Below are 15,756 nucleotides of genomic sequence, written 5' to 3'. Positions count from 1 at the left end.
ACTTTTTTAATAAAATAAAACGAAATAATTATTGATGTATATTTGTAAAGGGAAATCTTGTACCTATATAGAACATTATTCTATTTTTTAAGTATGCAGTGTCATAACTACATCTCTGACGTTTGTAACAAACCAAACCGTTTAAAAATCGGTTGAAAATTGAGCAAGTTATGTTTTTTTTTAAGTACATACAACTACAACACAATGTAATGGGTGAGTGAGCTGCCTGTGGCAAGATGGCCGAGACATCTAGCCTTTATATTTATATATATATATATCTATGGGAGGTGCTACTGACAGGAAGTGTTACTGACAGGAAGTGTTACTGACAGGAAGTGTTGGCGACGCTTTGTGTTCACCGCTGGTAGTCGAGTCATGTGACTGATGAGAACCAATCAGGAAGAGAACGTGTCATCGTTTACTAAAGTCTCAGATTCTGTTCAGACTCAAACACAAACCAGAGTTTCAAACTGAAACCAGATCAGTTCACGCGTGTCTCTGGTTCAGAGTCATGTAGGACGCCAGGTGGAACAGCAGTGATGGTGTTTATGACGTCATCTGAAATCCAAACAGCTGTGATGAGACCCCCTCCACCATCCGGTCCTGATGATGTCACCATGCGGCCTCTTATCACAACCTTCTCACAAGAGGGCGAGCGACTGGACCCACGACAGCAGCCACGGTGGAAACTGTCGCTGCCATTCTTTTCCAGCACAAAGTGCGCTTCCTGCTTTGAGGCGCTGCCCCCCCCCCCCCTCGGCCTGGGAGCTGCTCCCCTCCCTGTTATTCTAGAAGTCTTAAATCCGTCAGCATGCCCGGAATGAAAGAAACAGATGAAGAGAAAAAGTTCTGTTTGGGGAGAAATGCATTTTTGAGGAATGAGAGGAAGTGCCTCTCCCTGGTTAATGGAGCTTCCTCCCAGCGCTTGTTCTCCTTCAGACCATGAAGTCCATGTAGAGTCAGGAGCCTTTACCTGGAGGAGTTATAAACCTGCTGTCAGCACAGAGCTCACAGATTCCGCTGGTCGTCTGAGTTGTTGTGATTCTGTGGACTCTGCTGCTTTTAAACATCTTGTTTCTCTGAGTGGACACTCGAGTCCTCGTTGGGTTCCGTTGAGACGATCAGCTGAGACATTGGTCTCAAACTGTGGGAGGTGACTTCTCCTCGTCTCCTCGTCTCCTCGTCTCCTCGTCTCCTCGTCTCCTCGTCTCCTCGCTGCTCCTCTGTTGACAGGACGATGTCCCTCCTGCTGTGGAACCAGTTCTCAGTTTTAATAAAGTGTGAACATCCTGTTCCCCGGCTGATCTCTTTCAATGTGCCGCTCCCCGTTTCCGGCCCAGAGCCTGGGGTGTGTTTAAGAGGGGGAGGGAGGGGGGAGGGGGGACACCGCCCTCAGTGTCCCCCCCCCAGGTCGCTCAGCTGGTCACTGTTACAGGAAGGGAGGGGGAGGGGCGGGATTACCCCTCTGAACGCTACTCATAAAGTCACTCGTCCTCCACGGCCACCAGGAGGCGACATTTTCAGCTTCTAACAGAATATGTCAACAGCCGAGGGATCGACAGGATGTTTAAACTCAGGATGAAACGTAACAACTGATTCTTCAGAGTGAAAACGTCGTCAGCTTCAGTCCAGGTCGGAGACGCTGGAAGTGCTTCAGAGTTTACAACGTTCAGAATTCATATTCCTGTTCATTTTAATAACCAGCAGGACGTTTAGCACGTTTAGAAAAGCCCTCCCCTGCAGGGGGCGCTGCAGCCCCTGCACTTCCTGCGTTCGAGCTCCAGGACGTTTGAGTTCGACATCGTCGCGTTTTTACTTCAACAGATTTTTTGAAAGTAGAAAATGTGAGAAAATAACGAAGTTGACGTTTCACTTTATTTTCTTTATTGAAAGTTGAAAACATCGAGATGTTGAGTTAATCATGAAACGTTAAAATGTTGTTTAAATCATTAAAATAAAATGTATTTCAGTTACGACTAATGTTTTGATATGAAGTCATCGGGGGGGCGGGGCGAGTTTCTACTTCCTGTCCCGTTCGGAGGTTTTTCAACGTCACAATTTCTATTTTCAGAAACTCGACCCCCCCCCCCCCCCCTTCCTCCCACATTCCCCGGATGCTGCGCTCCAGCGGAGTTAAGGTTAGCGCTGCAGAAGTGACAACATGCTGTAACCGTTACCAGTCACCACCAGCTCCTCCTGACGCAGCCCCCCCCCCCCCCCCCAGGTTATTATCTGGTTGTGTGTCTGTGCGATGCTAGGCAACATATACACAACTAAATATAACAGTGAGCTGCTACAACCCTCCAGCCGCTCGTCAAGGACGAGAGGAAGAAGACGAGTCGGGTCAGAACTTCACTTTGACAAAAGAACAAATAAGACACAGATTCTAAAGTTGGATTCATGACGACTGGATCCTGCTCGAGTCAAACACACAAAGTCTTCATGACACAACTGAAACACATCCCGACCTGTGACCTCACGTCACTGCACGTTGAGCCGTTCAGAGAGAATCGTGTCTGTACCTTTTCTTTATTATATTATATTATAATATATCGATTATGAGCAGCATCTAGTTCCAGACTGAACATGTTTGTATAGAAACTCTTTCCACATAATCAGAGTTCAGTCAAGGGGCGTTTCAGGGTCTGACTCATTTATTCTCTGAATAAAAGCACAGATTGAAAATAATGTTCCTAAATTTCCCTCTGCACACGTTCACGTCACCTCAATGAGCCAGAGTTTCATATTCAACTGACTCTTCAAGCTTTAGAAACTGAGAATGTGAAACATTTGAATTGGTTCACCAGTTTAACAGGAAGTGATATTTTGTTGAGATGTTGTTGTTCTTATAAACATGAATTATTAATCTGTGCTTTCATTAAGCTGCATTTGATGATTTTCAGGTTTTGACTTCAAACTTCCTTTAAACCTTGAGCTGCGTCTAATCCCAACGATTCCGTGACAATATTCCTTTGACACCATGTGACCCTTGGGGGCCTCCGCGGGAAGCTCTCTGATTTTAAGTCGTGAATTTATTTTCATTCTGTGACGACTGATCCATCGTGGAACTGTTTTATTTTCTCTTCATCTCAGAACTGGACGTTTGTATAAGAGCGTTGAACCGACGTCCAGCTCAACCGCTGTGCGTCATGTGACCCACGGCGCCGCCTGCTGGACTCAGTTGGTCTGGTGTGTTCAGGTTCTTGGCCTCAGCCGTTCAGAGGGCTTCGGGGGGGTTTCTCGTCAGGGCACGCAGAACCCCCGACTGGCAATGAGGGCAGTCTGACTCTCCCTCCGTTTGTCCTTCTTCTTCCTCAGTCGAACCCTCCAGCAGAGGGCGCTGGAGCCCAGGAGACCCAGGCCCGTGGACAGCAGCACCAGCCCCAGCACCGAGATGGTGGATCCGTGGGAGTTGAAGGTGTATGCAACCGCCGTGACCACGATGCCGGCGATAAGGACAACCACGGCAAACGGCACGGTGCAGCGGTAGCAGGACGTCTCGGCCCCCCCGGTGGCCGCGGTCAGCTGGACCTCATTGACGTGTGGGACGTGTGTCACCACCACAGCGCCTGGGTCCTTCCTGGGCTGGTCCCGGTTCAGCTTCTCGGCAGAGATGGACGCCGCTGGCTTCATGGCACTCCTGGGGAACCTGGGACCGCCTTTGCAGTGGAGGTCGTCCATTTTAATCTTACTGGTGAGAAAGAGGTGCGCCATCTTGATACTGATGTCAGCCAATCACAGAGCAGCTAGCTGGAAACAGAAAGTGTGTCAAAACACAAACAGTAAATAAAGATGGACGACATGACGCAAAAGTGAAAACAAATTATTTCAATTGCCCCCTGGTGGCTGGCTGCAGGAAGGTAAACCTCCTCCATGTTAGCAGATGGGACATGTTGTTAAAACATATTAGTAAAGATGTTTCTGTCGTTCAGGTCGTTCTCATCTCTCTGATGTGTGTTCACGTTTCTGATCAGTTTGGTTTGATGATGACAGCTGAGACTGGCTCCTGATTGGTCGAGGGAGTGTGTGGGCTTGACCTTGATACCAAGACTCCACCCCATAACCACCACTGCTCAGACTCTGACTGTAAATGACCTCATCACCACCAGGGGGCAGCGTTTAAATCTGAGACATTTTAGATAAGAGAGTTATTGATGAAAACTTCAAACTGTCCTCACTCTTTATTATTCTGTATCTAGACTCACACACACACACACACACACACACACACCCCCCCACACACACACACACGCGCACACACAAACATTGTGATGATGCAGCTGCAATTTTCTGTTTAAATGTAAAAGCAGCTTCTGGTTTCTCACAGTTTTTATTCTCAAGAACTCACTCTGCTCCTTCTGCTCCTTCTGCTCCTTCTGCTCCTTCTGCTCCTTCTGCTCCTCTGCTCCTCTGCTCCTCTGCTCCTCGCCTCCTCTGCTCCTCTGCTCCTCTGCTCCTCTGCTCCTCGCCTCCTCTGCTCCTCTGCTCCTTCTGCTCCTTCTGCTCCTCTGCTCCTCGCCTCCTCTGCTCCTCTGCTCCTTCTGCTCCTTCTGCTCCTCTGCTCCTCTGCTCCTTCTGCTCCTCGGCGCTCTGCATCGTCGTCTCTGCAGGAAGAAATGAGGGCGTATGTCTATCAATAGTAGAACGGGTGAGGGGGGGGACTCCCCTTCACGCCTCTCCCTCCTCCTCCTCCTCCTCACCACCTCCTACTGGACCAACCAGAGAAGTTTTAACTCTTTCCTTCCTTCGGCTGGTACCAACCCGTCCACACAGCATCTCACTGAGCGATCACTGATAATCTGATGGAAGAGGAAACTGAGACAAACGGGATCCAGATGTTTCTTCAGATGTTCTCGGCTGCAGATGAAACATTTAAACATTTGTTAATTTATTAGTAGAATAAACCTCAACATAAATATACAAAGAATACAAAACAACACACTCACACACACCATGCTGAACACACACAACTACACATGTGCAAACACAAACGTGAACACACTTCTGATCTTAAATCTCTCCAACATTTATGTCCTTGAGGTTTTATTTATGTTGTCTCTTCTGTTTTTCCTGTGAGCATCAGAACATCTGAAGTGAAGGCGTCACATGACCTCCGCCCTGCAGCTGGAGACATGTGGGAGGAGTCAGCTGAGGTTTGTTTATAGTTCTGATCCCGTGTCGTCCTCTTAGACTCCGTCTCCACGTCCAACGTCTACAAACTGACGAGCTGCGAGCACATGCAACACACCTTCACTTCCTGTTTGTTCGAAGCAGTAACGCTGACCTCGGGGCGCTCAGGTCACTTTATGAACCATAAATAAAGATCCTTGTGTTTTTTATCTGCTCCGTTGAGTTTGATTCTCAAGTATTTATAACTGAAGCAATAAATCCTGGGATATGGGCTGGGGTCTTGTTGCTGTTTTGACATCATCGGTCTTTAAATGCAGCCTCTGTCACCTGACTCCACCCACAGCCTTAACTGATTGGATGTCTTTAAGCAAATCACAGGGTTTTACATAATCTAGAGTGGACTGCATTGACCACACCCTCTTTTTCAGGAAACATGGCCGACCACAAAGCGAAGATGAAGAGTGACGTAAGCAGCCATGTTGGAAACACCAGGTCACATGACCATGGCCTGTAGATGAATCGTTTAGAAATAAAAACGAGGAGACCGTGTCACGGCTCTGGCCACGCCTTCGCCCCCCCCAAAACCATCCAATCACGTTGCAGAAACAGAGAGAGAAACACGGTGAGTTGACTGGAAACACGCGACACAAACATTTTTGAATAAACTAAACTGTTGTGACCTGCAACATGATTGGCTTGATGTTTCCTGTTTGGCTGCTAACAAAGCAGAGGATTGGTTTATTAGCAGGAGGGGGCGGGACATGCGTTGTACCCCCGACTTTTGTGTTCAGGTTCGTCCTTTGTGACATCGATGTTGAAAGACAGTTGGTCTTTGTGATGCTTCACTACGTCTTCAGCATGAACGTTAGACTCCGCCCACGCAGGGAGCGAGCTGGGGGGGGGGGGGGGGGCCTTCACTGCAGTTTTTAGATCTGTGAACTTTAATGGATCTTAAATCCTGTTTCTGACGCTCCCACAGTTTCCAGTTTACAGCGCCTGGGTCCTTCCTGGGCTGGTCCCGGTTCAGCTTCTCGGCAGAGATGGACGCCGGTGGCTTCATGGCACTCCTGGGGAACCTGGGACCGCCTTTGCAGTGGAGGTCGTCCATTTTAATCTTACTGGTGAGAAAGAGGTGCGCCATCTTGATACTGATGTCAGCCAATCACAGAGCAGCTAGCTGGAAACAGAAAGTGTGTCAAAACACAAACAGTAAATAAAGATGGACGACATGACGCAAAAATGAAAACAAATTATTTCAATTGCCCCCTGGTGGCTGGCTGCAGGAAGGTAAACCTCCTCCATGTTAGCAGATGGGACATGTTGTTAAAACATATTAGTAAAGATGTTTCTGTCGTTCAGGTCGTTCTCATCTCTCTGATGTGTGTTCACGTTTCTGATCAGTTTGGTTTGAATGATGACAGCTGAGACTGGCTCCTGATTGGTCGAGGGAGTGTGTGGGCTTGACCTTGATACCAAGACACTACGTCTTCAGCATGAACGTTAGACCCCGCCCACGCAGGGAGCGAGCTGCGTCCTTCACTGCAGATTTTAGATCTGTGAACTTTAATGGATCTTAAATCCTGTTTCTGACGCTCCCACAGTTTCCAGTTGGACACATCTGGACTCGTTTTGAGAGCGAGCACACTCTGCTGCTGCTGCTGATCCTGTCAGGGGCCAGCAGGGGGCCCCGGCGAGTCCTCTGATCAGGAGCCAGGGGTCAGAGAGAGAGAGTGAAAACAAGGAACCTAGACAGATCAGTTTCTGATCCTAAATCTCATAAAACTTAATTTCCCTTCGGGGGTGAATAAAGCAATCTATCTATCTAAAGGTTCTCTGAGTTGATTTATTTCCCAGCAGCCCCCTGGGCTCTCAGCCTTTAGTTCCCTGAAGGATTCATGGAGGGAAATCTGTTGAATAAAACCTGAGGTTGATTTCCAGACGAGTACTTAGCGTCTTCCCTGCATCAGTGGGTTTGAGCCAGCAGTTATTCAGTTGGGCTCTGGAGACCTCGTCCTTCCTCTGCAGCAGACGGAGCTTTTCCTTTCTCCTCCTTCCTGTGAGCGCAGGTGGGATCGACGCTCAGTTTGATCCTGAACAAAGTGGAAACGTTGACTTTGCATCTTTTCAGCTTCACACGTCCGAGTCACTAACCTTGTGATCTCCACGAAGCAGCATCACGAGTAAAGACAACTATCCTGAAGGTGGCGCCACAGACACAGTTCATTTGTAATCAATATTAAATCAGCTTTTTATCAATCGAAGCAAATAAATCATCTGATTTTCAATTTAAGGTTTATCTGTTTTCCAAAAATCACACAGAGGGAGAGAATCAGTGGAGGAGAAGAAGGAGCTCCAGGGCAGAGGAACGCTGCCATAATTCCCTGTTATCATGTGGTGTCCATCATGTCAGGATTACATCACTTCCTGTCGCCGAGCGTCCACACAGCGGCCGCGGCGCTGGAGAGACAACAGGTTCCCAGTTCAGTGGTCGACAGGTCACAGAAAACATCACAGGCATCCAAACCTTTTAGATTCAGTCAAAACACTACAGTTCCCATGTGCCTCAGCGGCAGCTGGACGAGACGGATCAGCTGAAACTGTTGGAATCTGTCAAAAGATCAATAATCAATAATCAACGCTCGTCCACAGGAAGTGTCAGAGAGTGAGAGATTCATCAGGTGATTAGTTTCAAACGTTTTATAACAAAAATTCACTTAAAAGTCTGAAAATCAATAAGAAGTTAAGAAATCAGTGATAAATAGTTCATGTGAATATCAGCTGAAATCCTACTGACATCTAGTGGTGGTGAAAAGAACTACAAATGTCACAATGAATTTCACATATTTGAAGTTTTATTGAAACAACATATTGTATTACATTAGTAAACATGTGTTATAGAGTTACAACAAGTTAATAATGCTCTTGTGTATCTTAACATAATCAACCTGTATTATTTAGATAAAGGGATCATATTTAATTACAATCTAAACTGCTTATTGAGACTCGGCCCTGTTCTGCTCAGTGAGAACAGTATTGGGACGGGGCCCTGTTCTGCTCAGTGAGAACAGTATTGGAACGGGCCCTGTTCTGCTCAGTGAGAACAGTATTGGGACGGGGCCTGTGCTGCTCAGTGAGAACAGTATTGGAACGGGCCCTGTTCTGCTCAGTGAGAACAGTATTGGGACGGGGCCTGTGCTGCTCAGTGAGAACAGTATTGGGACGGGGCCCTGGCTCCAGATGTGCACTGAAACCTGAATCCTCCTCTCTGCTCTGGATCTGTGTATTTTGGGATGTTTGACTCGAGGCTGGACAAAGACACGTTTCCAGGAACAGTGTGACCGAGCAGATGTTTCTGCTGTGGGAGGAGGAGAAGAAAGAGGAGGAGAAGAAAGAGGAGGAGAAGAAGAGGAGCGGGCGTTTGTGCAGAAGAAGAAGTTTCCTCTCTGACGGTCAGTCTCTGGTTGAAATGTGCGGAGCTGTTTGAAACTGTCAGTGTAACTAGTTAGTGTAACTAGTCCATTGTGTGAGTGGAGGTCAGGGGACTAGTTAACAGTTAGTTAGTGTCAGTTTAACTCACCGGGTGTTTTCTCTTTAACTCCCTGACGAGCCCAAACAGTGTGCACGTGCACGCTAACATGTTAACTCGAGCTTCATCGTGCACGTTAACTTGAACTTTAACTTCACTTTATTGTTAACGTTTAAGTGAAAGGGAGGGGGGGGGGGTGTAACTGAAGTAACCAGTAACTTATGAAACACCTCATCCTCCGTTCTGCTCCTGTGACGTCATCAAGTGTTTACATGTTTCTACTTTGATCATCTAACTGAATGAAAAGACACCAGCTGGTTTCTAACACATGACGTCATCGTTTAGATACTCACTAGCTCACTAACCAACTAACCAACCAGCTCACTCACTCAGGCTCCTCCCCCTCAGATATGGCTGAAGATGTCCGTGGACTCTGAGAACTCCAGTGTTCTGACGTCATGCCTCTTCCAAACAGCTGATGAGAAAGATGAGAGGTGAGGGGGGGTTCACAGGAAACCTCTTATTTCTTTTCTTCTTCTACTTCCTGTGAATTCTTTTCATTCATTGGTTCAATCCACAGGTTCATGATGAACATTCACACCTATTGGCTGGAAACGACCAATCAACTTCCAGTTCCTCCACAGATGTTAAATATTTGGAATCAAACATGTTTTATGACCCTTGACCTCGAGGAGCTTGTTGTCTTCTCCGTCCCCTTTTCTTCTTCGTCCTCTCCGTCCTCTCTGTCCTCTTCGTCTTCTCTGTTCTCTCCGTCCTCTCCGTCCTCTTGGTCTTCTTGGTCTTCTTGGTCTTCTTTGTCTCTTTTATTCTTTATCTCGTCTCTCTGTGATGGTGACCTCACTTCCTGTCCTCTCCGTCCTCTCCGTCCTCTCCGTCCTCTCCGTCCTCTTCATCCTCTTCGTCTTCTCTGTTCTCTCTGTCCTCTCCGTCCTCTTTGTCTTCTTGGTCTTCTCCGTCCTCTCCGTCCTCTCTGTCCTCTCCGTCCTCTTCGTCTTCTCTGTTCTCTCTGTCCTCTCCGTCCTCTTAGTCTTCTTGGTCTTCTTTGTCTCTTTTATTCTTTATCTCGTCTCTCTGTGATGATGACCTCACTTCCTGTCGTCTCTCTCTCCTGCAGCGTTCTGGAGATGCTGAGTTACTCGAAGTTCTCCGACCTGGAGACATGGCTGTGCACGCCTTCCTCGCTGCTGCTGCCCCGGGCGCTGGACTCCGCCTTCACCTCCTCCTCCTCCTCCACCTCCTCTTCCTCACATGCGTCCAACCACTCCTCCCCCTGCTCCTCCTCACCTGCCTCCAACTCCCGTCGCTCCACGGTCAGCGACCCGGGAGACGACGACAGGTAATCCGAGTTTTTCACCCGAACAGGAAGATGATCAGAAGGAATTAAATGAGCGTTTGTGTCGATGGACTTTAAGATCATTTATTCACGTGTCTGTGAGAGAAATTTGAAGAATGAAGAACTTTCAGTTTTCTGTGGTTTCCTCGACCAACACTCATTTTACTGGATTAGTTTGTTGCAGCTTCAGTTTGACATTTCGAGCTTTAAGGTTCTGACCTTAGACCGAAAATGATTAACGACAGGAAGGCTCTTTACTGGCTGCAGGGGGCGCTGCTGCTCAGCCAAGTCACATAGTGTGTGTGTGTGTGTGTGTGTTTGTTCTGATGTGGTTTATGTGGTTTAATGTGAACAATGATTCAGAATCATGTTCGTACTGAAGCTTTAAAAGAATCCGTCTCTCCCTCTGGGGACATTAGGGGACAGACATCGTCTCTGTTCAGACATCAAAAAGAGACGAATAGAATCTGTGGTCAGTGGAGAAGCAGCTCCGCCCCCTGCTCCTCCCTCTGCTCCGCCCCCTGCTCCTCCCACCTGCAGAAACATCGTTCCTCCGTCTGGCTCCATGGAGGAAGAGATAAGGAGCCCGCTGGGGCCCTGAGGGGACACACTGGTGTTTATAGATGTGGAGGAAACATGCTGCTAATATAAGAAAGAGAGGCCGTTATGAAGAGGAGGAGGAGGAGCAGGAGGAGGAGGAGAAGGAGATGAGGAGTCGACCTCACCACAATCTGAGGTTTTCAAAATGACTCCTCAGGAGGATTATTCATAGAACTAAGTTAGGAGCAGAGATCTGAGGGAATCAGTCTGACGTGATTTATAATATAATATACATCATATATTTATATTCTAAAATGAGCTTGACCTCTGACCTCTGCAGCAGGATCGTTCCTCCGAGGCTGCGTCTCTATTTTTACTTCCTTTCATGTCCTCTCTGGAGTCTTCACATCTTCATGTATCTGAAGACTGAACAAACTAAAAGAGTCTAAAACCAGAACAAAGGATAAAAGGACTGAAAGTGAGTTTTTCAACTTAAAACACAAAGATTTATAAGTATAGAAAAATGATGCGTTTTTAAAAACTGACTTCGCGCTGTTTTCATCCTCTGAGACAAACATTCATGAATACAATTGAATTGTATCAGTAGAGTGATTGGCAGATGTCAATCAAATGTCAGATATGTGAGTGAGTGGCGAGTCACCGGATCTGATCAGGCTGGATGAATTTTCATGTCGCCCCCTGCAGGTTGTCAGAGATAGAATCCACCGTCTTCTCTTCTTCACTGGCGATGGACACGCCCTGTCTGTCCACGCCCCTCCTCTCCTCAACCCCTGCCGCCGCCGCGCTGAGCTCGGGGACGTCAGCCGGAGACTCCGCCTCCCAGGGCGGGGTCAGCCTCAGGAAGCGGCGGCGGCTCGCTGCCAGTCCTGGAGGACTCCACTGGAACTCTGCAGGTGAGACCTGAGCATGTGACCTCTGTCAGACAGGAACAGGGAGACGCTGCTACAGGAGTCATGTGACTGACAGGATGTGGTCATTGTTTACAAAGGTCTGACTTCCTGTTCGTCCAGACTCGACCTGTTTTCAGACTCCAGGTCAGATCCAGAGTTTGTGTTTCTCAGCTGAACAACTCAGCAGCAGGTTTTCAGGTTCTGCAGGACGTGTCAGGTGATGTGAACATGTCACCTCTGAGGTCATGTGATCATGTTCACATCACCTGACACGTCCTCAGCTCTGATCACCACAAACTCTCCTGAGATCTGAGTGTTGTCTCATTGTTGTTAATAACCGGGTCAATAATTTGTTGTTGTGGACGTGCCGTCTCTCTCTCTCTCACACACACACACACACACACACACTTGTATTTACACTGTGCTGGGGCTGTGCTTCCTGTAGCTCCACCCTCCTGGAGAATGATAACGAGCTTCCTGTGGGACAGATCAACATCCGTCTCCTCGTTATCAGGTGTTCGACTCGTCAGCGCTCGGAACTCGTGGTTCAGTCTCAAATCTTCACGTCTGTAGATGATTTTCACTCAGAGATTTTCCTGAAGATGTAAATAGATGAGTCAGTATTTCTTTAACTCATTAATGATGAGTCATAAAGTTTTATTTTCCATCATTACACACATTTGTCTGTTTTAAGTCGATTTTACATTTAACAGGTTTGAGACTATCAGACAATTATAAATAAACATCTGTTCTGCTGTTTAGTTGTCAATAGTTTAAATGACTGCTGGAACGTTCAGTTTGACTTCGTCCACTAGAGGGCGCCATGACTGCAGTGATCAGATGAGTTTAATCTCATAATAATCAGATAGTTGGTTCTTCTTCTGTTGATTAATTTAAGTCTCATTGAAACAGATGAATTACTTAAATCCACATTTTATTTAATCCATCATTTATAAGAATAAAGAATCATATTTCAGTGTTTCTGACACTGATACACTGAACTGTATTTATAATAGGTATATATGTATATTTAATAATTTCACCTTAATTTATAACTACTGCATCCAACCCCAATACATCTGGGGCTTTATGGCTCTAAATGGGTCATAATTTGAAGATGTACAGATTTATTTTGTCTTCTGTTTTCCTCTAGCGATGCTGGAGAAGGAAATATTCCAATTTTCACTCAATTAGCTGCATTTTAATTAAAAAACAAAAAGTGCATCTTAAGGACACAAAGTAAAACAACATAAATAACAATTCAGTAACTTCAGCCTTTTAACAGACTCAACAGTGGCTTCACACACAAACATGAAACAAAAAGTCCAACCACTGAGAAGTGGCTTCAAAAAGACTGGTGATGAATCCATGACAGCCAGCACGGCCCTCCACTGCATAAAAAATCCCCTTCAAAATAAAAGCACAGGAGTCTTCGTGAAAACGGGTTGCAACCCACCAGCTGGGAATCTTAGGATATGTGCACTCCACAAGTTTTAATACCTGCGCTGGCGACACCTGGTGGCCAGAGGCCTCGTGTCACAGGTCGTCCATCTGTCCCATTCTTGTGAACACGATATCTTACGAACTCCTCCAGAGGTCACCTGATATGAGCCTGGAGGTGAGTCAACCACAGGAGCTGATCTCTTCAGTGACATGTCAGGAGAGCGGACATGGTGCTTCCAGGGTTCTTCACCTTCATGTTCCTTCATCTCTGTCATTCTGGACTTTCTTTCTACATTTCATTCACTTCCCTCAGGGGGTCGGGAGTCGAACCTCCAGGCAGCGACCACAGCTTCACCTCATGTAGTTTTAATGCAGCAGCTCAGGTCGTCAGCTGCTCTGCAGCCTGACACCTGACACATGACACCTGACACATGACACCACCGGAGAGAAGGTTCTGCAGAGCGATGACCAGGATTCACACTCGTCTTCTTTGTCTTCTTCTGTGTCCGTCTCTCCAACCTGCTGCTGTTCCTCTCTTTCATCTTCTCATCGTCTCATATCGATTCACACTCAGTATTTTAATATATATCATAAAATAACCAGTTTCCATCATATTTTCTTCTTTAAAACATGTCGAATAGTTTCAATTAATAAAATTAGAATGAAAAATATCACGATTTCTTCAGATTGATGAATAAAAGCAGTTTTTAACTTTACAAATGTTACTTTACACGTGTGTGCAGGTGTGTGTGTGTGTGTGTGTGCAGGTGTGTGTGTGTCAGTGCAGTGTACAGTAACAGCCGCTCGTCTCTGGTTTCTCTCGTCCAGGTTCGGTGCAGCGTGAATTCTGGTCACCTGATCCGTCTCCTGGGTCGGGGGGGTGTGCAGCAGCAGGAGGAGGAGGAGCAAGGCGCCTCCACCTGGCTGAAGTGGGCAGGGCGTCAGCGGCGTGCGGCAGCGAGCGGGCGGCCTTGAGGAAGACGGTCTCGGTGGACGATCGTCTGCTGCAGCCGGCGGTCGGAGAGCAGCGTGTGCGACTCCTGAGTCGACTGGAGAGAGGGAGGAAGAAGCTGAGGAACGTCCACGTGAGTGCTGCATCCTCTTCAAAGCTTTTCTAATATAACTTTATTCAAATTTAAAATGGATTCTGGACAACTTATTTCTAATTTGCCCAGTTAAAGTCAGATCAGTGATATTCATCGTGTCTGGAAAACGTTGGAACAACGTGAGACGTCACAAAATGTTTCACCATCTTTACTTTAGTTCAAACTTTACATTGTAGTAACCTGTCTTCACCACAGAGGGCGACAACCCTCAATAGTAATTAAACAAAACCATAGTATTCTTTTTTGTCTTAACGCAAACTCAGCACTTCCTCTGTTTCACATTAAAGCCTTTCCAGTGTCTCCCTTTAATAAGAAGCTTTTATTGTGAAAGTTTCATTCATGTCGTCTGAAAGAATCGATCAGAATGAAAAATTAATTTTATTATATTTAAATATTTGATCAGTTGATGAGAGACGACCTGAAAATCTCAGTAGAAGAAGAAGTCTGGAACGCTCTGCACGTTGTCGCCCTCTGTGGCCGAGAACAATATCATTACTGTCATGTTTAGACCACAACAAAGATGGCAGACACGTGTGGTCAGAGCCACTCTCACTTCCTGTCAGTAACACTTCCTGTCAGTTACACACCTCGTCGTCGCTCAGAGAATATAAATCCTGCTCACACAGTCTGACACACACTTTGTTCAGCTATCTCAGTGGGGACATTCATTAGCATTATGCTTTCCCTCGCCCCCCCACCCTAACCCTTAACCTTAACCTTAACCCCCAAACAGTCCGTTAAAGGGGGGGGTCACAAATGGAGGACTGGCCAGAAAGTCCTCACTTTGTAGATTGTAGACTCAAACACAAAGATATCTGTACAAGAACACACACAAACACACACACACACACACACACACACACACACACACACACACACACACACACACACACACACCTACTGCTTCACAGACAAACTGATCTCAAATCAGAATCTCCTTCAACACGACGTTCTGACGTTCGAGTCTAAAATAAACTTTTCTTTACAAGAAGTTTGACTTGATCTTTTTTGGGACTTTAGATTCTTCTCAGAGTTTAGTGAAACTCAGAGTTGTTTGTTTGTTGCTTGAGTTCATGTTGTTTTGTTTTAACCTTTGACCTCTGAAATCTTCCTCCAGTGTTACGTTGATATTTATACTTCCTGTGATGTCATTTCCTGCTGAATCTACAAATACCTCACGTTTCTAAAATCGGATCAACCTCAGCTGAAAGGTTCTGAGTCATTAAACTATAATAAAGGATCAAAGGACTGAAACTGTTATAAATAGAAATTCAGACACGTTTTATCATCAATAAACTGATAAAACAGATTGATCCTTAAGATTCTAAATATAGAAACATGAACTGAATATTTCTTATTTAAGTTTTGAGGGATGAACATTTTATGGTTCTGGTTCTGGTTTTAAACGGGGCTCCTGTGATTGGCTGTCGTCAGTATGAGTGATGTGTAAACTGCTCTGACCTCAGGTCAGCAGCAGATGTTCGTCTCTGCTCGTCTTCACTTTCTGCTTCACGTCTCAGTAAATAACAGATTTCCAGGCAACACAGGCAGGACGAGTGAGTCCCTTACCTGCGTCCCTGTGTCCCTGTGTCCCTCCGTCCCTCCAGCGTGCCCTGGCTGCTGTGAAACAGAGGAATAGTTGTGTTTCTGTGGAAAGTTCCTGAGTGGACGCAGCAGGTGGACGACAGACGAGCGTCTCTTTATTATTTCACAGTGCGGCTTGGTTTCTGAGAGCTGGTTATAAAC

At 46.4% G+C, this 15,756-nt stretch overlaps 2 protein-coding genes across 2 annotated transcripts in view; one reads left to right on the top strand and one right to left on the bottom strand.

Moving 5' to 3' along the window:
• Positions 1-2,230: 2,230 nt before the first annotated feature.
• LOC133931491 (transmembrane protein 100-like) lies at positions 2,231-4,582 on the bottom strand. The gene is made up of 2 exons (XM_062378382.1): positions 4,349-4,582; positions 2,231-3,750 (listed from the first exon to the last, which is right to left on the bottom strand). The coding sequence occupies exon 2, from the start codon at positions 3,712-3,714 to the stop codon at positions 3,244-3,246; it is 471 nt and encodes a 156-aa protein (XP_062234366.1). The 5' UTR covers positions 3,715-3,750; positions 4,349-4,582; the 3' UTR covers positions 2,231-3,243.
• Positions 4,583-8,359: 3,777 nt separating this feature from the next.
• The window catches only part of ankfn1 (ankyrin repeat and fibronectin type III domain containing 1), a 35,305-nt gene continuing 27,908 nt past the window's right edge, over positions 8,360-15,756 (top strand). Inside the window, exons 1-5 of the mRNA XM_062378796.1 lie at positions 8,360-8,579; positions 9,065-9,150; positions 9,792-10,013; positions 11,256-11,464; positions 13,733-13,989. Coding sequence (XP_062234780.1) covers positions 9,077-9,150; positions 9,792-10,013; positions 11,256-11,464; positions 13,733-13,989 — 762 coding nt within the window. The 5' untranslated portion in view covers positions 8,360-8,579; positions 9,065-9,076. The remainder of the gene's footprint in view (positions 8,580-9,064; positions 9,151-9,791; positions 10,014-11,255; positions 11,465-13,732; positions 13,990-15,756) is intronic.

This window comes from Platichthys flesus, chromosome 20 (assembly GCF_949316205.1).
Source record: "Platichthys flesus chromosome 20, fPlaFle2.1, whole genome shotgun sequence".
Taxonomy (NCBI): domain Eukaryota; kingdom Metazoa; phylum Chordata; class Actinopteri; order Pleuronectiformes; family Pleuronectidae; genus Platichthys; species Platichthys flesus.
Note: the sequence above shows the minus strand (reverse complement) of the source record. Positions and strands in the feature narration are given on the sequence as shown.